Raw genomic sequence first — 23,918 nt, 5'->3', positions numbered from 1 at the left:
AATGAAGGATTCATCAATACCACAATATACAGAAAAGAAACCGCAACAAACACGCTCTTACACCATACTAGTGCCCATTCACCTAGTACTTTAAAAGCGATACCTTACGGTGAATTTCTGAGACTTCGCCGTAACTGTACCAGCACTGAAATCTATATGTCAGAAAGTACAGCCTTAACACAAAGACTATCTGCACGTGGATACAGTAAGAAATCCATAAAAAGAGCAAAGTATAAGGCACTAAGAAAGAGCAGAGATGAATTACTTACTCCAAAGGTGAGAACTGTCCAAGAGTCCTGTCCTAGACTGATAACAACATATAATCCCCAAATGCCACACATTATCAAAATTATCAATGACCACTGGGGAATATTGCAAAATGATGATACCCTCAAGTCAGCAATAGGAGAGAGAGTATCCATTGGATACAAGAGACCCAGTAATCTAAGAGACCAATTGGTCTCCAGTCATTTTGTGAGATCTGCTAAGAAAAAAGATACTGACCCAGGCATGTACCCTTGCAGCACATGTCCAGCTTGCAAATATGTATTGAAAGCTAAAACAATAACTGACAAAACTGGAAGATTATACAAACTCCAAGCACGTTTCTCATGTAGAACTATAGGAGTGGTTTATGTACTCTATTGCTCATGCCAGATGGCATATGTAGGTATGACCACAAGGGAGGTCAAGACACGTATCCTAGAACATGTCTACAACATTAAATATGCTCAGAGAGACAGAGACAAAGGTAAAAAAATTACCTCAGTTGCAAAACATTTTTTGATTCATCACAATGGCTCACCGAAAGATCTAAAATACACAGTAATTCAGAAAGCATCTCTTGGTATAAGAGGTGGCAACATTGAAAAATCTTTATTGAAACTTGAATGTAAGTTGATCTATTCTCTAAATGCTGTTAAACCTTCTGGTATGAATGACTTTAATAATTATTTTGTATACTTATAATTTAATACCGGACTGGATATTCTAATAACTAATGCATTTGGCTTTTGTATTCAAAATCACGTAAAATCTGCGTGTTTTCATCAAACATATTAGGAAAACCATATACATTAAGATATATACATAATATGAACTTTAAGCTAAATTTATGAATAAAAATATATTCCACTCACTGGTATTTTCACACATTACTATAGCGTTACACTATGATTCTGTGCTTGCTATTACAATCCTGATAATATTCAGGGTCACTAGAACACCATTTTTAGAAAGGTGTTGCCCCTTTTGCACCATGATTGGTTTTTCTAATTTACCCCCATTTGCACCTTTTTACCCTCCCTTCCCTCTTTCTTGTCTATCCCTTTTACTCACCATATATTGTAATTATTCACTTTTATGTTACAGACTGAACATGAAGTCAGGTTATTTAATATCACTATGATATCTATATACAAGCATTATGTAGCAATGTTGTCACTTTCTTGCTTTTTTCATTGTGAAGCATCACATCACACAACTTGAATTCTAACACTTGATTATTCTTATCACTTGTCACTATGTCGCTTATTTTCAAATTCTAGTGGAATATATAACTAGGAATCTCCTAACATTTAATGTCATTTAACTATATATAATTTATAAACAATGGTTTCAGAACAATGAGCTAAATGTTCACAATATACCATATCAAATTGGTTTATTCAATGTGTTCCTCGGCTTGTAATAATTTAATCCCTATAACAATCAGATTATTAGACGAGAACTTGCTATTACTGCACTATCTACAACTTAAAGTATAAATCATTTTTAGTATAATAATAATTGATACAGAAATAGACTAGTGTATTTGAGAATCCCTGTTTTTATAATCCCAAATGTATATTCTGAATAGACATTATTGCTCCATCTTATTTGCAGATATTATTTACTTTGTATACACCAATTTACTATGATTATAATACAACAATATTGCTAAAATGGCATATTTATGAGATGCATTTTCCGTTCCAACCTAAACCTACGATCATCCTGTGATCTGCTGATACTTTTTATGAGCCATTGACATCTTCATTTTTGAATTTACAACATGGTCTTACGATTAGATCCGTATGTAAATTAAACAAAGTCATCGATATCATCACAAGTCAGATAGATATACGATATTCAGCCCTTTGTTTATACTGCTCTGTGATCATCCAATTGTCCCTGAGCAGTACTTACACGCCCCCTGTATACCACTTGTGATTGGTTAACTGTCACTGAAGACACGTCTTACTAGTCACGCCCTCCGGTCACATGATGAGATCACACACGTAAGAATTAACAGCACTGACTGACGGATCTATGAACAAATCAGATACCTTGCATTGATAATGGGCAACCTATTGTGTTAGGAAGGTGGGCTCAATATGATCTTAAGTAACGCCGAGTAGCGGCGGCCCGCACCCCCTCTGAGGAAGCGTTCCGTGAAACGCGCGTCAGGGGTCCAACAGGAGTAGCTCTGTCTCTCCTGTCTGCCGTTTTTAATTTGCTTACCCTTGTCTAACTGGATACTGTTTCCAAATAATCACTCTTTTGGTGCCTGCTTAGATTAAAAGTTAATCAGCCCTCGGATTGTAAGGGCTTAGCTTACTTTAGATATTGGCCAGCAGGCACCTGTAAATCTTATGATCTCTCAGCATAATAATTATTTAAGACTGGGTTTAAGTGTTTTTAACTTTTTCTTCGCTACTTTTGTGTGAATGTTGGTTCCTAGGTACATTAATAAAGATATAAAGGTATGAATGATATGGAACATTTTAAATACTTAATATAATCCTTATCTGAATCCTCTATTTGTAGTTTATATGATACTAAATCTGTAGTAATCTCTGCTGTGAATCCTATTGTATTCCTTATACAATTAGTTTTTCTAGTTGTTTAGTCCCTTGAATTCCTATTGACTGATTTCTTCCATATCAAATCATCCAATAGGATGAGAGCTACTCAAATCCTATTGGCTGTTCAAATCAGCCAATAGGATGGAAGCAAGTGAAATTTTATTGGCTATTCAAATTAGCCAATATAATTTCACTTGCTCTCATCCTATTGGCTAATTTAAACAGCCAATAAGATTTGAGTAGCTTTCATCCTATTGGCTGATTTGAATTGGAAGAATCAAATCATCCAATAGGAATTCAAGGGACACCATCTTTAATCGCGTATCTTGAATTCACTATTCAGTGTACGGCGGAGATCGTATGAAGAGGATCCTCCACGCTCCATGGCTCTGCGGTCGCTGGTCTTCAGTTCCAGGGTCGCCGATCTTCAGCTCCGCGGTCTTCAGTACCGCTCCGCCCAGGATGTTCCATGAAGAAGAAGAGGTTGCGCTTGGAAGAAGACTTCACCGCCTGGAACAGGACCTTCTCCATCGGACTTCAGGAACCGCTAGTACCAACCTGGGGGTTAGACTTAGAATTTTTTAAGGGTAATTTGGGGGGTTTTGTTTTATTTAGATTAGGGATGGGCATTCTTTAACCACCCTGCCATTTTCAGAATTCACCTGGATGCAGCTTCGCTGCATCCAGGTGAGTTCTTTTGTCCTCACGCTGCCAACATTCCATTGAGGATGCATGCGCAACTGCCGTCGGCGACGGACATTACAAACGCAATTATAGTATAGATAAACTTAAGGCATGTAAGTGTTCTGAGTTCTGTTAATGAGGAACGTAGACCAATTCCAGTCTTTGGAGGAGTCGTAAACTCAATGACTCTAAGAACGTAAAACTCTGTTAGTGAAGTGAGGAGTCTCTAGGCATCAGATAAATCTCGGACTTTGAGACCTCTCATAGGCAGTAGAGTAGTGATCTGTCCCTCTAAACATTTACGGCTAGATTTAGAGTTTGGCGGTAGCCGTCAAAACCAGCGTTAGAGGCTCCTAACGCTGGTTTTGGGCTACCGCTGGTATTTGGAGTCAGTCAGGCAAGGGTCTAACACTCACTTTGCAGCCGCGACTTTTCCATACCGCAGATCCCCCTACGCCATTTGCGTATCCTATCTTTTCAATGGGATCTTTCTAACGCTGGTATTTAGAGTCTTGACTGAAGTGAGCATTAGAAATCTAATGACAAAACTCCAGCCGCAGAAAAAAGTCAGTAGTTAAGAGCTTTCTGGGATAACACCGGTTTATAAAGCTCTTAACTACTGTGCTCTAAAGTACACTAACACCCATAAACTACCTTTGTACCCCTAAACTGAGGCCCCCCACATCGCCCCCACTCTATTAAAAATTTTTAACCCCTAATCTGCCGACCGCACACCGCCGCCACCTACGTTATCCCTATGTACCCCTAATCTGCTGCCCGTAATACAGCCGACACCTATATAATATTTATTAACCCCTAATCTGCTGCCCCCAACGTCGCCGCCACCTACCTACAATTATTAACCCCTAATCTGCCGATCGCACACCGCCGCCACCTACGTTATCCCTATGTACCCCTAATCTGCTGCCCCTAATACCGCCGACCCCTATATTATATTTATTAACCCCTAATCTGCCGCCCCCAACGTCGCCTCCACCTACCTACAATAATTAACCCCTAATCTGCCGACCGGATCTCACCGCTACTCTAATAAATGTATTAACCCCTAAAGCTAAGTCTAACCCTAACACTAACACCCCCCTAAGTTAAATATAATTTAAATCTAACGAAATGAATTAACTCTTCTTAAATAAATTATTCCTATTTAAAGCTAAATACTTACCTGTAAAATAAACCCTAATATAGCTACAATATAAATTATAATTATATTGTAGCTATTTTAGGATTAATATTTATTTTACAGGCAACTTTGTAATTATTTTAACCAGGTACAATAGCTATTAAATAGTTAATAACTATTTAATAGCTACCTAGTTAAAATAATTACAACATTACCTGTAAAATAAATCCTAACCTAAGTTTCAATTAAACCTAACACTACACTATCAATAAATTAATTAAATACAATACCTACAAACAAATACAATGAAATAAACTAAAGTACAAAAAAAAAAAACCATTAGAAAATTATTACAACAATTTTAAACTAATTACACCTACTCTAAGCCCCCTAATAAAATAACAAAGACCCCCAAAATAAAAAAAATGCCCTACCCTATCCTAAAATTAAAATAGAAAAGCTCTTTTACCTTACCAGCCCTGAAAAACATAATTTATGTAAGAACTTACCTGATAAATTAATTTCTTTCATATTAGCAAGAGTCCATGAGCTAGTGACGTATGGGATATACATTCCTACCAGGAGGGGCAAAGTTTCCCAAACCTTAAAATGCCTATAAATACACCCCTCACCACACCCACAATTCAGTTTAACGAATAGCCAAGAAGTGGGGTGATAAAAAAGTGCGAAAGCATATAAAATAAGGAATTGGAATAATTGTGCTTTATACAAAAAAATCATAACCACCACAAAAAGGGTGGGCCTCATGGACTCTTGCTAATATGAAAGAAATGAATTTATCAGGTAAGTTCTTACATAAATTATGTTTTCTTTCATGTAATTAGCAAGAGTCCATGAGCTAGTGACGTATGGGATAATGATTACCCAAGATGTGGATCTTTCCACACAAGAGTCACTAGAGAGGGAGGGATAAAATAAAGACAGCCAATTCCTGCTGAAAATAATCCACACCCAAAATAAAGTTTAATAAAAAACATAAGCAGAAGATTCAGACTGAAACCGCTGCCTGAAGTACTTTTCTACCAAAAATTGCTTCAGAAGAAGAAAATACATCAAAAAGGTAGAATTGAAAAAGTATGCAAAGAGGACCAAGTTGCTGCTTTGCAAATCTGATCAACCGAAGCTTCATTCCTAAACGCCCAGGAAGTAGAAACTGACCTGGTAGAATGAGCTGTAATCCTCTGAGGCGGAGTTTTACCCGACTCAACATAGGCAAGATGAATTAAAGATTTCAACCAAGATGCCAAAGAAATGGCAGAAGCTTTCTGGCCTTTTCTAGAACCGGAAAAGATAACAAATAGACTAGAAGTCTTTCGGAAAGACTTAGTAGCTTCAACATAATATTTCAAAGCTCTAACAACATGCAAAGAATGCAATGCTTTCTCCTTAGAATTCTTAAGATTAGGACATAATGAAGGAACCACAATTTCTCTACTAATGTTGTTGGAAATCACAACTTTAGGTAAAAATTCTAAAGAAGTTCGCAACACCGCCTTATCCTGATGAAAAATCAGAAAAGGAGACTCACAAGAAAAGAGCAGATAATTCAGAAACTCTTCTGGCAGAAGAGATGGCCAAAAGGAACAAAACTTCCCAAGAAAGTAATTTAATGACCAATGAATGCATAGGTTCAAAGGGAGGAGCTTGAAGAGCTCCCAGAACCAAAATCAAACTCCAAGGAGGAGAAATTGACTTAATGACAGGTTTTATACGAACCAAAGCTTGTACAAAACAATGAATATCAGGAAGAATAGCAATCTTTCTGTGAAAAAGAACAGAAAGAACAGAGATTTGTCCTTTCAAGGAACTTGCAGACAAACCCTTATCTAAACCATCCTGAAGAAACTGAAAAAAATTCTCGGCATTCTAAAAGAATGCCAAGAAAAATGATGAGAAAGACACCAAAAAATATAAGTCTTCCAGACTCTATAATATATCTCTCTAGATACAGATTTACGAGCCTGTAACATAGTATTAATCACAGAGTCAGAGAAATCTCTTTGACCAAGAATCAAGCGTTCAATCTCCATACCTATAAATTTAAGGATTTCAGATCCTGAAGGAAAAAAGGACCTTGCGACAGAAAGTCTGGTCTAAGGGAAGAGTCCATGGTTGGCAAGAGGCCATCCGGACAAGATCCGCATACCAAACCTGTGAGGCCATGCCGGAGCTACCAGCAGAACAAACGAGCATTCCTTCAGTATCTTGGAGATTACTCTTGGAAGAAGAACTAGAGGCGGAAAGATATAGGCAGGATGATACTTCCAAGGAAGTGAAAATGCATCCACTGCCTCCGCCTGAGGATCCCGGGATCTGGACAGATATCTGGGAAGTTTCTTGTTTAGATGAGACGCCATCAGATCTATTTCTGGAAGTTCCCACATTTGAACAATCTGAAGAAATACCTCTGGGTGAAGAGACCATTCGCCCGGATGGAACATTTGGCGGCTGAGATAATCCGCTTCCCAATTGTCTACACCTGGGATATAAACCGCAGAGATTAGACAGGAGCTGGATTCCGCCCAAACCAAAAAAATTTGAGATACTTCTTTCATAGCCAGAGGACTGTGAGTCCCTCCTTGATGATTGATGTATGCCACAGTTGTGACATTGTCTGTCTGAAAACAAATGAACGATTCTCTCTACAGAAGAGGCCAAAACTGAAGAGCTCTGAAAATTGCACGGAGTTCCAAAATATTGATCGGTAATCTCACCTCCTGAGATTCCCAAACTCCTTGTGCCGTCAGAGATCCCCACACAGCTCCCCAACCTGTGAGACTTGTATTTGTTGAAATTACAGTCCAGGTCGGAAGCACAAAAAGAAGCCCCCTAAATTAAACGATGGTGATCTGTCCACCACGTTAGAGAGTGTCGAACAATCGGTTTTTAAAGATATAAATTGAGATATCTTTGTGTAATCCTTGCACCATTGATTCAGCATACAGAGCTGAAGAGGTCGCATGTGAAAACGAGCAAAGGGGATCGCGTCCGATGCAGCAGTCATAAGACCTAGAATTTCCATGCATAAGGTTACCGAAGGGAATGATTGTGACTGAAGGTTTTGACAAGCTGAAATCAATTTTAGACGTCTTTTGTCTGTTAAAGACAGAGTCATGGACACTGAATCTATCTGGAAACCCAGAAAGGTTACCCTTGACTGAGGAATCAATGAACTTTTTGGTAAATTGATCCTCCAACCATGATCTTGAAGAAACAACACAAATCGATTCGCATGAGATTCTTCGAATGAGAAGACTGAGCAAATACCAAGATAATCGTCCAAATAAGGAAATACCAAAACCCCGTTCTCTGAATACAGAAAGAAGGGCACCGAGAATCTTTGAAAAAAATTCTTGGAACTGAGGCTAGGCCAAACAGTAGAGCCACAAAACTGGTAATGCTTGTCTAAAAAGAGAATCTCAGACACTAAAAATGATCTGGATGAATCGGAATATGCAGATACACATCCTGTAAATCTATTGTAGACATATAATGCCCTTACTAAACAAAAGGCAGAATAGTCCTACAGTAACCATCTTGAATGTTGGTATCCTTACATAACGATTCAATATTGATAGATCCGGAACTGGTCTGAAGGAATTGACCTTCTTTGGTACAATGAAGAGATAAAATAAAACCCTAGTCCCTGTTCCAGAACTGGAACTGGCATAATTACTCCAGCCAACTCTAGATCTGAAACACATTTCAGAAATGCTGAGCCTTGCTGTGTTAACTGGGACACGGGAAAGAAAAAAATCTCTTAGCAGGAGGCCTTAACTTGAAGCCAATTCTGTACCTTTCTGAAACAATGTTCTGAAACCAGAGATTGAGAACGGAATTGATCCAAATTCCTTTGAAGAAAACGTAATCTGCCCCATACCAGCTGAACTGGAAAAAAGGGCCGCACCTTCATGGGTACTTAGGAGCTGACTATAGGTTTCTATAAGGCTTGGATATATTCCAAACTGGAAAAAGTTTCCAAACTGATACCGCTCCTGAGGATGAAGGATCAGGCTTTTGTTCCTTATTATGAAAAAAAGAACGAAAAAATGATTATTACCCTGGACAGAAAGGGAAAACAAAGTTGACTTAGAAGACATATCAGCATTCCAAGTTTAATCCATAAAGCTTTTCTAGCTAAAATAGCTAGAGACATATACCTGACATCAACACTAATGATATCAAAAGATGGTATCACCAATAAAATTATTAGCATGTTATAGAATAATAATAATGCTATAAAATTATGATCTGTTACTTGTTGTGCTAAAACTTCTAACCAAAAAGTTGAAGCTGCAGCAACATCCGGTAAAAATATAGCAGGTCTAAGAAGATTACCTGAACATAAGTAAACTTTTCTTAGAAAGGATTCAATTTTCTTATCTAAAGGATCCTTAAATTTAGTACTATCTGCCGTAGAAATAGTAGTACATTTTAGCAGGAATAGAGACAGCCCCAAACCTTAGGGATTTTGTCCCAAAAAACTCTAATCTGTCAGATGGCACAGGATATAATTGCTTAAACGTTTAGAAGGAGTAAAAGAATTACCCAAATTATTCCATTCCCTGGAAATTACTTCAGAAAAAACATCAGGGAGATTAAACACTTCTGGAATAACTACAGGAGATTTAAAAACCCTATTTAAACGTTTGGATTCAGTATCAAGAGGACCAGAATCCTCTATATCTAAAGCAATTAATACTTCTTTAAAATAAAGAACGAATAAATTCCATCTTGAACAAATACAAAGATTTATCAGCATCAACCTCTGAGACAGAAACCTCTGAACCAGAAGAACCATTATCAGTATCAGAATGATGATGTTCATTTAAAAATTCATCTGAAAAAAAGAGAAGTTTTAAAGGACTTTTATGTAAACTAGAAGGAGAAATAACAGACATAGCCTTCTAAATGGATTTAAAAAATAAAATCTCTTATGTTTATCAGGAACACTCTGAAATTTAGATGTTGACGGAACAGCAACAGGTAATATAACAGTACTAAAGGAAATTTTATCTGCATTAATAAGTTTGTCATGACATGCAATACAAACAACAGCTGGAGAAACAGATACCAAAAATTTATAGCAGATACACTTAGCTTGGTAGCTCCAGCCCCGGCAGTGATTTTCCTAAAGTATCTTCTGACTCAGTTGCAACGTGGAACATCTTGCAATATGTAATAGAAAAAACAACATATAAAGCAAAATTGAACAAAATCCTTAAATGACAGTTTCAGGAATGGGAAAAAAATGCCAGTGAACAAGCTTCTAGCAACCAGAAGCAATAAATAATGAGACTTAAATAATGTGGAGACAAAAGCGACGCCCATATTTTTTTAGCGCCAAACAAGACGCCCACATTATTTGGCGCCTAAATGCTTTTGGCGCCAAAAATGACGCCACATCCGGAACGCCGACATTTTTGGCGCAAAATAACGTCAAAAAAATGACGCAACTTCCGGCGACACGTATGACGCCGGAAACGGAAAAGAATTTTTGCGCCAAAAAAATCCGCGCCAAGAATGACGCAATAAAATGAAGCATTTTCAGCCCCCGCGAGCCTAACAGCCCACAGGGAAAAAAGAGTCAAATTTTTGAAAGGTAAGAAAAAATGATTAATTCAAATGCATTATCCCAAATATGAAACTGATTGTCTGAAAAATAAGGAAAGTTGAACATTCTGAGTCAAGGCAAATAAATGTTTGAATACATATATTTAGAACTTTATAAACAAAGTGCCCAACCATAGCTTAGAGTGTCACAGAAAATAAGATTTACTTACCCCAGGACACTCATCTACATGTTTGTAGAAAGCCAAACCAGTACTGAAACGAGAATCAGCAGAGGTAATGGTATATATAAGAGTATATCGTCGATCTGAAAAGGGAGGTAAGAGATGAATCTCTACGACCGATAACAGAGAACCTATGAAATAGACCCCGTAGAAGGAGATCACTGCATTCAAATAGGCAATACTCTCCTCACATCCCTCTGACATTCACTGCACGCTGAGAGGAAAACCGGGCTCCAACTTGCTGCGGAGCACATATCAACGTAGAATCTAGCACAAACTTACTTCACCACCTCCATCGGAGGCAAAGTTTGTAAAACTGAATTGTGGGTGTGGTGAGGGGTGTATTTATAGGCATTTTAAGGTTTGGGAAACTTTGCCCCTCCTGGTAGGAATGTATATCCCATACGTCACTAGCTCATGGACTCTTGCTAATTACATGAAAGAAAGGGCCCTTTGCGGGGCATGCCCCAAAGAATTCAGCTCTTTTGCCTGTAAAAAAAAACATACAATACCCCCCCCCAACATTACAACTCACCACCCACATACCCCTAATCTAACCCAAACCCCCCTTAAATAAACCTAACACTAAGCCCCTGAAGATCTCCCTACCTTGTCTTCACCACGCCGGGTTCACCGATCGATCCAGAAGAGCCTCCGATGTCTTGAGCCAAGCCCAAGCGGGGGGCTGAAGATGTCCATGATCCGGCTGAAGTCTTCATCCAAGCGGGAGCTAAAGAGGTCCATGATTCGACTGAAATCTTCTATCAAGCGGCATCTTCAATCTTCTTTCTTCCGGATCCATGTAGTTCATCCCGCCGACGCAGAACATCCATCTTAACCGACGACTTCCCGACGAATGACGGTTCCTTTAAGAGACGTCATCCAAGATGGCGTCCCTCGAATTCCGATTGGCTGATAGGATTCTATCAGCCAATCGGAATTAAAGTAGGAAAATTCTGATTGGCTGATGGAATTCAAGTTCAATCCGATTGGCTGATCCAATCAGCCATTCAGATTGAGCTCGCATTCTATTGGCTGTTCCGATTTTTTGTACTTTAGTTAGTTTAATTCATTGTATTTATTTGTAGGTATTGTATTTAATTAATTTATTGATAGTGTAGTGTTAGGTTTAATTGTAACTTAGGTTAGGATATATTTTACAGGTAATATTGTAATTATTTTAACTAGGTAACTATTAAATTGTTATTAACTATTTAATAGCTATTGTACCTGGTTAAAATAAATACAAAGTTGCCTGTAAAATAAATATTAATCCTAAAATAGCTACAATATAACTATAATTTATTTTGTAGCTATATTAGGATTTATTTTACAGGTAAGTATTTAGCTTTAAATAGGAATAATTTATTTAATAAGAGTTAATTTATTTCGTTAGATTTAAATTATATTTAACTTAGGGGGGTGTTAGTGTTAGGGTTAGACTTAGCTTTAGGGGTTAATACATTTATTATAGTAGCGGCGAGATCCGGTCGGCAGATTAGGGGTTAATAAGGGTAGGTCGAGGCGACGTTGGGGGCGGCAGATTAGGGGTTAATAAATATAATATAGGGGTCGGCGGTGTTAGGGGCAGCAGATTAGGGGTACATAGGGATAACGTAGGTTGCGGCGGTGTACGGAGCAGCAGATTAGGGGTTAATAATAATATGCAGGGGTCAGTGATAGCGGGGGCAGCAGATTAGGGGATAATAAATATAATATAGGGGTCGGCGGTGTTGGGGGCAGCAGATTAGGGGTACATAGGGATAACGTAGGTTGCGGCGGTGTACGGAGCAGCAGATTAGGGGTTAATAATAATATGCAGGAGTCAGCGATAGCGGGGGCGGCAGATTAGAGGTTAATAAGTGTAAGATTAGGGGTGTTTAGACTCGGGGTACATGTTAGGGTGTTAGGTACAGACTTAGGAAGTGTTTCCCCATAGAAAACAATGGGGCTGCGTTAGGAGCTTAACGCTGCTTTTTTGCAGCTCAAAATGCCCCATTGTTTTCTATGGGGGAATCGTGCACGAGCACGTTTTTGAAGCTGGCCGCGTCCGTAAGCACCGCTGGTATTTAGAGTTGCAGTGGCGGTAAATATGCTCTACGCTCCCTTTTTTGGAGCCTAACGCAGCCATTCTGTGAACTCTAAATACCATTGGTATTTAAAAGGTGTGGGGGGAAAAAACATAATTTATGTAAGAACTTACCTGATAAATTCATTTCTTTCATATTAGCAAGAGTCCATGAGCTAGTGACGTATGGGATATACATTCCTACCAGGAGGGGCAAAGTTTCCCAAACCTTAAAATGCCTATAAATACACCCCTCACCACACCCACAATTCAGTTTAACGAATAGCCAAGAAGTGGGGTGATAAGAAAAAAAGTGCGAAAGCATCAAAAATAAGGAATTGGAACAATTGTGCTTTATACAAAAAAAATCATAACCACCACAAAAAAAAGGGTGGGCCTCATGGACTCTTGCTAATATGAAAGAAAAGAATTTATCAGGTAAGTTCTTACATAAATTATGTTTTCTTTCATGTAATTAGCAAGAGTCCATGAGCTAGTGACGTATGGGATAATGACTACCCAAGATGTGGAACTTCCACGCAAGAGTCACTAGAGAGGGAGGGATAAAATAAAGACAGCCAATTCCGCTGAAAAATTAATCCACTACCCAAATCAAAAAAGTTTCAATTTTTATAATGAAAAAACTGAAAATATAAGCAGAAGATTCAAACTGAAACAGCTGCCTGAAGTACAATTCCACCAAAAACTGCTTCTAAAGAAGAGAAAACATCAACCATAGCTTAGAGTGTCACAAAAAATAAGACTTACTTACCCCAGGACACTCATCTACATGTAGTAGAAAGCCAAACCAGTACTGAAACGAGAATCAGTAGAGGTTATGGTATATAAGAGTATATCGTCGATCTGAAAAGGGAGGTAAGAGATGAATCTCTACGACCGATAACAGAGAACCTATGAAATAGACCCCATAGAAGGAGATCACTGCATTCAATAGGCAATACTCTCTTCACATCCCTCTGACATTCACTGCACACTGAGAGGAAAACCGGGCTCCAGCCTGCTGCGAAGCGCATATCAACGTAGAATCTAGCACAAACTTACTTCACCACCTCCACGGGAGGCAAAGTTTGTAAAACTGAATTGTGGGTGTGGTGAGGGGTGTATTTATAGGCATTTTAAGGTTTGGGAAACTTTGCCCCTCCTGGTAGGAATGTATATCCCATACGTCACTAGCTCATGGACTCTTGCTAATTACATGAAAGAAAAGCACGCGTAGCTAACGCACCCCTTTGGCAGCAGAACTCTAAATCTAGCCGTTAGTTTTTTCTTAGCACACCTTTTTTGTTGTGAGTTTATCACAACCTACTGTATTATTTTTTATTTATTTTAATTTATATTTTAGGAGAAATAGTTCAGTTAGGAACTTTTTATGCACATTTTCATTTTATATGCTGTAATTTTTTTTTATCAAGGTATTGTGGATTTGTTTTCATATGTGTTTCCTACCACACCTTTGTTTTTCTCAACTATGTGACTTAAGGGATCCAAACTGAAACTAAAAAGTTTTGGGGTGGAACTAGTGCTAAATAAAGGTTATGCTAATTAGCATTTGTATTATTTAATGCTCTAACAAAAACATAGAACTATTGTCCCCATGCTCTGGTAAGAGTGTATTTGCAGAGATGCATTAACTCATTTCAAGACTAATTTAATTGGTTATGTATTTTAAGACCTTTACAACTTGTTCCAAGTAAAAGCAGAGTACTCATTCCTTTTTCATGAGTTACGGACTTTTCTTCTTAATTCTAAGGTAAGAAATTGCTAAAGTTATATGTTCTGCTGTTTATTGGATAAAATAAGGTGAATCTCTAATTGAATGAACTTGTAAATATGCTACATGCATGGGTTTTGGAATTTTTTATTTATTTTGAGTAGTATTATCACTGTGTGTGTATATATATATATATATATATATATATATATATATATATATATATATATATATATATATATATGTAGACAAAAGGATGCACTCACAGGCATCCTTTTGTCTACATATGCACTTTATCATTGGAGGGCTGAGCTGGAAATCGTTTTGTATATATATATATATATTTATTATTTTTTTTTAACATTAATGTTGACTTTTATAGCACACTGAATAGAAATAGATTTCCAAATAAGGTTTGATGTGACTTTTTAGTGCAGTAGCAGAAAACTTTAAATTATATTTAAAGACACAGTAAACTCAAAATTAAACCTTCATGGTTCAAATAGAGTATACAATTTTGATAAAACAACTTTCCATTTTTCTTCAGTTATCTCATTTGCTTTGTACTCTTGGTATCCTTTGTTGAAAGGCATACATAGGTAGGCTCAAGAGCAGCAATGCATTATTGGGAGCTAGCTACTGATTGGTGGCTGCATACAGGTATATATGCTTCTTGTCACTGACTCACCTAATGTGTTCAGCTTGTAAGCTCTCTCTGAATCATTGCAGAAAAGCTTTGGGTTTCATGTTTCTGTAACTAGGGAACAACTAAATAGACATAAAACTCATTTGTTATATAAGTATATCATATATCAATAATTAAGCACTGTGTTGCAGAATATTTCCATACAAAATAAATGTTTAAAAGCATTTAAAACTATTATATTGTTAGCCAAATATGCATTGTTTTTGCAGACCAGGGACTTGCCCTCCTAAGTACTGTATATACTGTATATTATATGCCCTCTGCTCTAGCCAATTAGGGATAAATATAGATGTTATACTACACCAATCAAACAATCACTGTGTAGTAGAATGTTGTGTATTTTGTAGCCTTAAGAATCCTAAGCCTACTTTGCCGGCAGTGGAAAAATACAATATTCAATATAAATTACAGGAAAAGTGATTAACATAAATGATTACAATGTTTTTTTGTGGTGTCTTTTTTTTTTAGTTTTTTAGATGGAGGAATCAATTTGGAGGTTTACATTCCTCTGTTGATTTTTTTGTATTATGTATTTATGTGTTGATTTTATATATTATGAGAAATGTAATGTTTTACTTTTTGTTTATGCATTGTAAAGGAGACATACTTATTAAATCTTATTAAAAAAGGGAGCCCGTCCTATAAAAAAGCAAGGGCAGCTTTTGTATAGTGTCTCTATTTGTACTTACTTGCAACATAATTCTATCAGGCCCATTTATCAAGCTCCGTACAGAGCTTGAAGGGCCGTGTTTCTGGCGAGTCTTCAGACTCGCCAGAAACACAACTTATGAAGCAGCGGTCACAAAGACCGCTGCTCCATAACCCTGTCCGCCTGCTCTGAGCAGGTTGATTGACACCCCCCCTGCTGGCGGCCGATTGGCCGCGAGTCAGCAGGGGGCGGCGTTGCACCAGCAGCTCTTGTGAGCTGCTGGTGCAATGTTAAATACGGAGAGGGTATTGCTCTCCGCATTTAGCGAGGTCTTGCGGACCTGATCCGCAGTGTCGGATCAGGTCCGCAAGCCCTTTGATAAATGGGCCTGTATGTGTGAGTCTTTAAAATGCAATGATTCGTACATCTTACTCCACATATCCCCGAAGACCCAGGCATCTCCCATTGCTTTGTAGTTCTAACACCTAAATGTGCTTCTCCACCTCTAAGCCTTACTCTGGTAAACACCAAGCACAGCATTCCCTTGGAATCCCAAGAGTGCTCCAACTGCTAAATAAACCAGCACATACCTCGTTCTTGGACAATAGCTGTTAATACAGGAGGTGGGATGGGGAGCAGACCCACAATGTAAATTATTTAGCCTTCTGCCCTTCTCCTCTCATTTTCTATATCACTGTATCAAAACTTGGACCTAAACCCCAATCAATCATAAATTCTGCTGATCTGGACCACTATTAACCCTAACCATGACTCTTCAAAATAACCCCCCCCCCCCCAAAAAAAAAAGAAAAACAATAAAAAGATATATTGCTTCCTTCCTTTCTTTTTTTTATTTGTCTGTCAATGAGCTGTATTCAGAAAAGTGAATATAACAGTATGGGACCCCAAAAAAAAGAGAAAAGGATAACAGTGCACAAAATAAAACATATCAAAAACAATATATTTATTCAATAAAAAATTAAAACATAAATGAAATAATAAAATTGTCAAGAGAGACAAAGATGTATGCATACATAAGTTTTCCAAAAACAAACGTAATAACAGGTTAATATAAGTGTTTATAAGAATCCATCTCGTTCCAAAGCCTTAATGACAATTTAATAACTTGATAAATGTTGAATAAATAAATCATTATACAATAAGGCATTAGAGTTTTTATTTGGCATAATACACCTTACTCAGCCTGTCTTTCATAACAACATTCAGAGATTAATTATATTATATCTGAAACATGAAAAGTCAATTCAATTTGTATACTGTGATATGAAGGAAGATATTTCTCATGGTTGCAAAAAAATATGCGAGAATGAGCAAACTCATTGTATACCAACTAAAGATGACTGATATGCTACAGTCTTGGATTTCAGTATTACAGTATTACTCCAACTAGAGTTTAAATTTCATTCTGCAGACTTCATTAGAATAAAGATCCCAGTATACAGAGCCCTTTTATAAGCCTGCTGCCCCTTGCCTTATGTGTGTTTCTACAGCACAGTGACTGGCTGGCTGTAGTAAATATATGCTGCACCTCCACCCAATGCCAGCTCGATGTCAAACAAATCTAAGAGCCTCTGCAAATCTTAAACAAACAAGTTACCAAGGCAACGCAGAAAAAAAATCAAAAGATTTTTGTTTTTTAAATCCTCTAAAAGTAAATATCATGCGCTATAAAAAATGTGCATCAGAAGGACCATAGCTCCAAACACAAAACAGAAATGTTTTTTTGCATATACACTTGGCAATTGGTCGTTAATCTGACCCTGCTATGTTATACTCAGTGATTGGTGATTTTATCAGCAAATGACAAAATTGGTTAGAGTGAAGCAGATAGGCTTTGTGTTTTTAAGATTTGCTGCCCATAGAAGTTAGCACCTTCTTATTTTGCAAATTTAACTGAGGATTCTGCCCACTGCTATATGTACCCACAAACTGGCTTTTTAATGTTTTTATAATGGTATTTTTCCACAATAATTTTAAGTTTAAATAAATATTTCTGTCATTTTCATTTTGGGACTTTTGGACATGAATACACCCCTGGATTTGTAATTAGGAGTGCATTCTTTGCATTGCCTTATAATCACATTTATTCTTATTGTTTTTTTGTATTTTTAGTTTAATAATATTTCTTATTTCATATTTATTTTTCATTTGGTTAAATTGATAAATGTCACATGTTTTTCTTTGTTTTGTAAACTGTTCCAATCTATAAGAGCTGTGCCCTTAAATCAAAGCCCTTCCCCTACATCTCTAGATGTCTAGGACCCGCCCTTGTTTTTTTACAAAACCAAATACAAAACAGAATTATAAAGGGACCACTACAAAGTGATGTAAACCAAATGCAGTTTATCAACTCCTAGAATGTAGAACAAATTTCCACTCCAATACGCACATTAAGCAGCACTCCCCAAATAAACAGGGGTCAGAACAAATCTGAGGAAACGTCAAACATTTATCTGTGAAGTGCGTCATTTGTGTTTTTAAATAGTTTTTATGTATATGTTATGACCTTTATTTGCGCTGCCTTCTGCTACTTGAGTACTATGAACAAGGTGTGGAGTGCCTCGGGCAGTTAGGTAGATGACTAAAAGATACAGCACATTAACTCACAGATGATTACTTCTTGTGAGTGTTCTTATTCCTATCTTTATACTTTATTATCCTGAATACTACATGATGAGGCACATTTTCTTTCCTTGCAAAACTAGACTCTTGTCTATCAGATCAGGTGTTCCCCATTACTTTAACTGTCCCCATCTGTATTATTCTGATTTGCAGTTCAAGGGTTTTACATGTAGAGTTAGATTCTGCCCAAAGGATGCCCTTTGTGACAGATATACAATCAAAGCTTTTCAACCTGTGGGCAATCGAGAGGAATGATTATAACAGTAAATCTTTATACTCCATAACAATAGCAAACGGACAGATCTGTGTGGCTAATACAAGGCTAGAGAAAAACGTGTACATGTTTACTGTCTGGCAGTTCACAGCGTAGTCGCTGATCATGTATAGGATGATTAATCAAAAATGAGATTTATCTGCTTCAGGCAATACCAGAGCAACTCCAACCCGACTGACTGTTGCACTATGTACGTATTATCTGTCAAATACTTCAGTCTATATATCCTTTCACTACAGAATAAATTGAAAGTTCCCAGCCAAAAAATACTTCAGCACAAACAACCCTCTTAGGACCAGATTACAAGTGGTGCACGAAATAACATTTTCGCTAGTGTGCTAACTGCTCTCGATGTAAACATTTATTGCGGTCGGATTAGTGCGTGTATTACAAGTTGAAAGTACAAATTTAGAGCACAAGCCGAAGACAGAGACACGCTAACTTCAGGACTACGAATACCGCCACCACTCTAACTTGTCCCTGTAGACTTGTATGAAGCACGCTATAAAAAAAAAAACATAACAGTTATCGCTTGCACATTAACTCGACACTGCATTAGACCAACTGCGCAAAACCTGAAGTGAATTAGAAATCCTTTACATTCCTATATTCTTTACATAGAAGAAAATTTTCTTTTTATTTTAAAATATAAATTTCGATATATATATATATATATATATATATATATATATATATTTATATATATATGATTTTTTTTTTGTAAAATATATATCTATACCTATATAACTACAGTGACAAGAAAAAATATGTGAACCCTTCAGAAATGACTGCATTTATGTATAAATTTGTATTAAAATTTGGTTTAATGTTCATCTAAGTTACAGTAATTAACAAACACAATCTGTTTTAGCTAATAATACACAAAATATTGTATTGTTCTTTTATATATTGAATATATCATTTAAATGTCCAAAGTATAGAATGGAAAATACGTGAAACCTAGGCTAAAGACTTTAACAAAAGCTAAAAGACAATTTAGTACTGTGGCGGCTCTCCCTAGAAGCACTGTCCAGCCAAGATGACTTAAAAGGCACACAGTGAAAGCTAAAAACTTGAAGAAATAATTGGAACTGGTTAAGATCACATCAGGACACCACGAAGAAAGCCGCTGTTTCCCAAGAAACCATTGATGCGTGTCTCAAGTTTGCTAAAGACCACATTGACACTCCACAAAACTAGTGGGAAAATGTTTTGTGGACTGATGAAACTAATGTTGAGTTGTTTGGAAAGAACACGCATCACTATGTATGGCGTAAAAAGGGCACCAACATGAAAACCTTATCCCAATGGTTATTTACGGTGGAAGGAGCTTTATGATTTGGGGCTGCTTCATGGCCTGGACTACTTATCATCAAGGGAAAAATTAATTCCCAAATTTATTAAAGGGACAGTCTATACCAAATGTTTTATTGATTAAAAAGATAGATAATCCCTTTATTATCCATTCCCCAGTTTTGCATAACCAATACTGTTATATTAATATACTTTTTACCTCTGTGATTACCTTGTATCTAAGCCTCTGCAGACTGCCCCTTATTTCAGTTCTATTGACAGACTTGCATTTTAGCCAATCAGTGATGACTCATAAATAACTCCACGGGGTGAGCACAATGTTATCTATGAACTAGCACTGTCAAGCTCTGAAAAACTGTCAAAATACACTGAGATTATAGGCGACCTTCAAGGGCTAAAAAATTAGCATATGAGCCTACCTAGGTTTAGTTTTCAACAAAGATAACAAAGCAAATTTGATGATAAAAGTCAATTGGAAAGTTGTTGAAACTTCCATGCCCTATTTGAATCATGCACGTTTAATTTTGACTTAACTGTCCTTTTAAGATATCCTACAGGATAATATCAGGATGGCTGTGTGCCAACTGAAGCTTAGTAGAAGTTGAGTGATGCAGCAGGACAATAATCCTAAACATTGAAGTAAATCCACTACAGAATAACCTCAAAAAAAGAAAATCAACCTTTTAGAGTGGCCCAGACCTTAACCCCATAGAGATGCAGTGGAATGACCTCATGAGAGCTGTTCACACCAGACATCCTAAGAATATGGCTGAGCTTGAAGTGATGGTAAATCCAAGCATTTAACAAACACTAGGATTTAGCATCACAAAAAATCAAAGGGAATGTGTGTGATGAAATCTAAAAAATAGGGTGCTAAACTCACCTTTTTTGTGCCGTTGCACAGCGCTAAATTCAGTAGCTCCGGCCACCCACGGCACATCAGTTTCTTTCAATGAGGTGACGCTTGCACCTCTAAACCAATAGCCGAGTGTGTCAACTGACAGATTTCTGTATGCATGCACGGCTCAGAGGTGCAAGCGGCACCTCATTGGTAGAAGACTGATGTGCCGTGGGCTGTAAGCAGTTTTGTAAGGAAGAGTGGTCAAAAATTCCTCCTGAATGTTGTGCAGGTCTAATCCACAGCTACTGGAAATGCTTAATTGAGGTTTTTGCTGCCAAAGGAGGATCAACTAGCTATTAAATGCAAGTGTTTTACTGAAGTTTTAGATGTATTGCTGCTTGTATAATGGGTCTATTCATATGCAGGAGAGGGAGGGAAGGTCTGCTCTCAGACCCTTTCAGTGGGTGTCCCAGCCTAACCTCATCAACAGTGCTAAATTGGGAGCTTCTAAGTAAATTTTTAAAAGGTGTTATACTGGATTTTTATATCAGTATATAGTGCATATATAGTATATATATATATATATATATATATATATATATATATATATATAGTGTCTATTACATGTAGTTAAATTAAAATGGGTGTATACTGTTCCTTTAAGCACATTGCATTTGTCTATACTTGTGATTTTGATGAAGATTAGATTACATTTTATAACCAATTCTTGCAGAAAAACTAATTCCAAAGGGTTCACATACTTTTTCTTGCCATTATATATGAATATATATATATATATATATATATATATATATATACTTTAGAGAGAGAGAGATTTTATAGATAGATAGAGAAGTATATATTTTAGAATAAAATAATTTTTTTTCCTATGTAAAGATCATAGGAATTGAAAGTATTTCCATTAAAAACACATTAAAACAGGCACTTTTGGTGGGCAGGATGACCGGCGAGCAGCAGCAGAGGCGAGCTCCGCAACTTTTTCTAACAAAAGCAATAAAATCTGCTTTCCTGGTCATCCCTGTGTATCCTTCTTGCCAGGAAGGCGGTCAGCAATAGCGCTGACACAATCTGGCCGAAATCCCCACATGCAGGACACCAACATCGGTCCTAGCCCACGGAAAGAGTGAGGAAGAGGCGCGAACAGGCGCCATATTGAGACGCGGCTCCACTGCATTTTCTTACAGCAGGCAGCTCTGCTGATGCTAATGCTGCACTACAACATGGCTGAATGGTGAGATACATCTGCCACAGGCATTATACACCACCACCTGGGCAGTTACAGGCAGGGGAGACTTAAGGAACAGGAGCAGTGTGGCTAATAACGCACACAGCTACTTGGAGGTATTTCCTGCAGACAGATTCCTTTTTTCACTGCCATCTGAGTGAAGGTAATGTGCTACAAGCCCTACATACGCCACCCAACCGTTAGTAAGACTGCCTGGCATAATTGTATAAAATACAGCTACACTTGCTAACAAAAGTGAATTACATGTGGGTGTAGGCTTGAGGAGGAAAAATAACACTTTAACCACACTACTGGCTGGCCCATCCTAGAAAACAAATCAACACAGTATAGCTGGATCACAGTGAATTATACCCTTATTTATTGAGGATAACATTGTGTCATTTGAAAGATTATCTACCCATACATCTCTAGCCAGTTCATAAGACAGACCTCTACACTACTGAGAAAGGACTGTTTTTCTTTTTCTGCGTTTGTGTTTATAATAACAACATAGTGCCTGTAGACACAGGACAAGCAAAATACAACAGCTGCAAATACCATTGCAGCACCTGTACAACTAACAGGGAAAAAGAGTGCATGTTTACTGGTTACACGCTAGCTAAACAAGGTACAATACCAGGGCTCTTATTGCATAATATTGTTTGCTCATACTAGAACTTTCCTAACTTCTGTACCCAACAGCTACTTGTTTGACTTTCTGAGGACTGCATCACCATCTAGTGGCATATAAAACAAACTGCACTTGTGCAACAGGGAAACAGTGAATAAATACTCTACTCAAGATATCAGTATAATACCTGCATAAAACATAGACAGGCAACATACATATCTACAGCTCAAACATTGTGGGACCTGAATACAAGCCTAGGGTTCTCATTTCACAGTACTGTCTATACATGCTGGAACTTTCCTAACTTCCATAAGCAACCACTTTCTGCTATAACGGAAAAAAAGGAACAAACATTCTATGAAAGTAGACAAATCCTCTCCAAAAACAGACACCATGAGCCATAAGCCCAAAGGCACTGAAAGAAACAGCGCCAGGTCGCTGAAATCCAGTCAACTGCACAACCTCAAAGTGAAAAGGTACTAATCTGTTACAAAAATTTTAGGCGTTCTTTCTACCTAAAATGGACTCCCTACAAGCTGGAGTGGACACCCTGACCAGCGAAGTCAGGCAATTTTCTACCAGACTTACATCGGCTGAACAAAGAATATTTGAAGGAGAAGATAAACAACATGAGTCAGAAGGCTCCTTGAAATATCTACTAACACAAAATCAATTTCTTCAAGATTGCATAGAAGACCTAGAGAACCACAGCAGCCGAAACAACTTGCGCATTGTTGGAATACCGGAATCCATTAAAGATAAAGATCTTCTAGAATTCACGGCACTGACATTTCCAAGGCTGCTGGGTATCTCCCCAGACAGATTGCCACTGAATATCGAAAGAGCACAACGCTTGGGCCCTGAAAGAGAACTAGATAACATGAAGGCAAGACTCTGCAAGTCATTCTAAAATGTCTCAATTACCAAGAAAAATGATCTGTAATGAGAGCATACAGAGCAAAGAATGAAGTGAAATTTGAATCGCCTTTTATTGTTCCAAGACTTTTACACTGAAGTAACAAAGAAAAGAAAATAATTTGCCCCACTCTGCTCCAGACTACACGAGCAGGGACGCCAGGTAACCCTTATATACCCGGCAAAACTGCGGCTGCAAACAACATCTGGACCAAAATTCTTCACTTCGCCAGCGGCTGCACAGGTCTTTCTGGCCTCTGAAAAGGAGACAAAAAATGGCTGACCTTAGATATGACAAAGATGTTAATCCTTTAGTATTCAAACATCCTTTCTTGTCTTCACAGACTAATGTTCACTGTAATTATTTTTTGTTGCACAATAGGTTTGTACCATAGCTTGTGCCTTCAGTGTT

At 37.5% G+C, this 23,918-nt stretch overlaps 1 protein-coding gene across 3 annotated transcripts in view; it reads left to right on the top strand.

Annotated features, from left to right (window-relative positions):
- Window positions 1–14,103: 14,103 nt before the first annotated feature.
- The window catches only part of LOC128653995 (sterile alpha motif domain-containing protein 9-like), a 50,643-nt gene continuing 40,828 nt past the window's right edge, over window positions 14,104–23,918 (top strand). For 2 of the 3 annotated variants that reach the window (XM_053707636.1, XM_053707619.1), the window contains exon 1: window positions 14,104–14,326. Coding sequence is in view for 1 of the 3 variants with exons in the window: in XM_053707619.1 (XP_053563594.1) it covers window positions 14,295–14,326 (32 nt within the window). In the remaining 2 variants the exon portion in view is untranslated. The remainder of the gene's footprint in view (window positions 14,327–23,918) is intronic. The other variant, XM_053707628.1, reaches the window with a different exon arrangement.

The sequence above is a fragment of the Bombina bombina genome, chromosome 1 (assembly GCF_027579735.1).
Source record: "Bombina bombina isolate aBomBom1 chromosome 1, aBomBom1.pri, whole genome shotgun sequence".
Taxonomy (NCBI): domain Eukaryota; kingdom Metazoa; phylum Chordata; class Amphibia; order Anura; family Bombinatoridae; genus Bombina; species Bombina bombina.
Note: the sequence above shows the minus strand (reverse complement) of the source record. Positions and strands in the feature narration are given on the sequence as shown.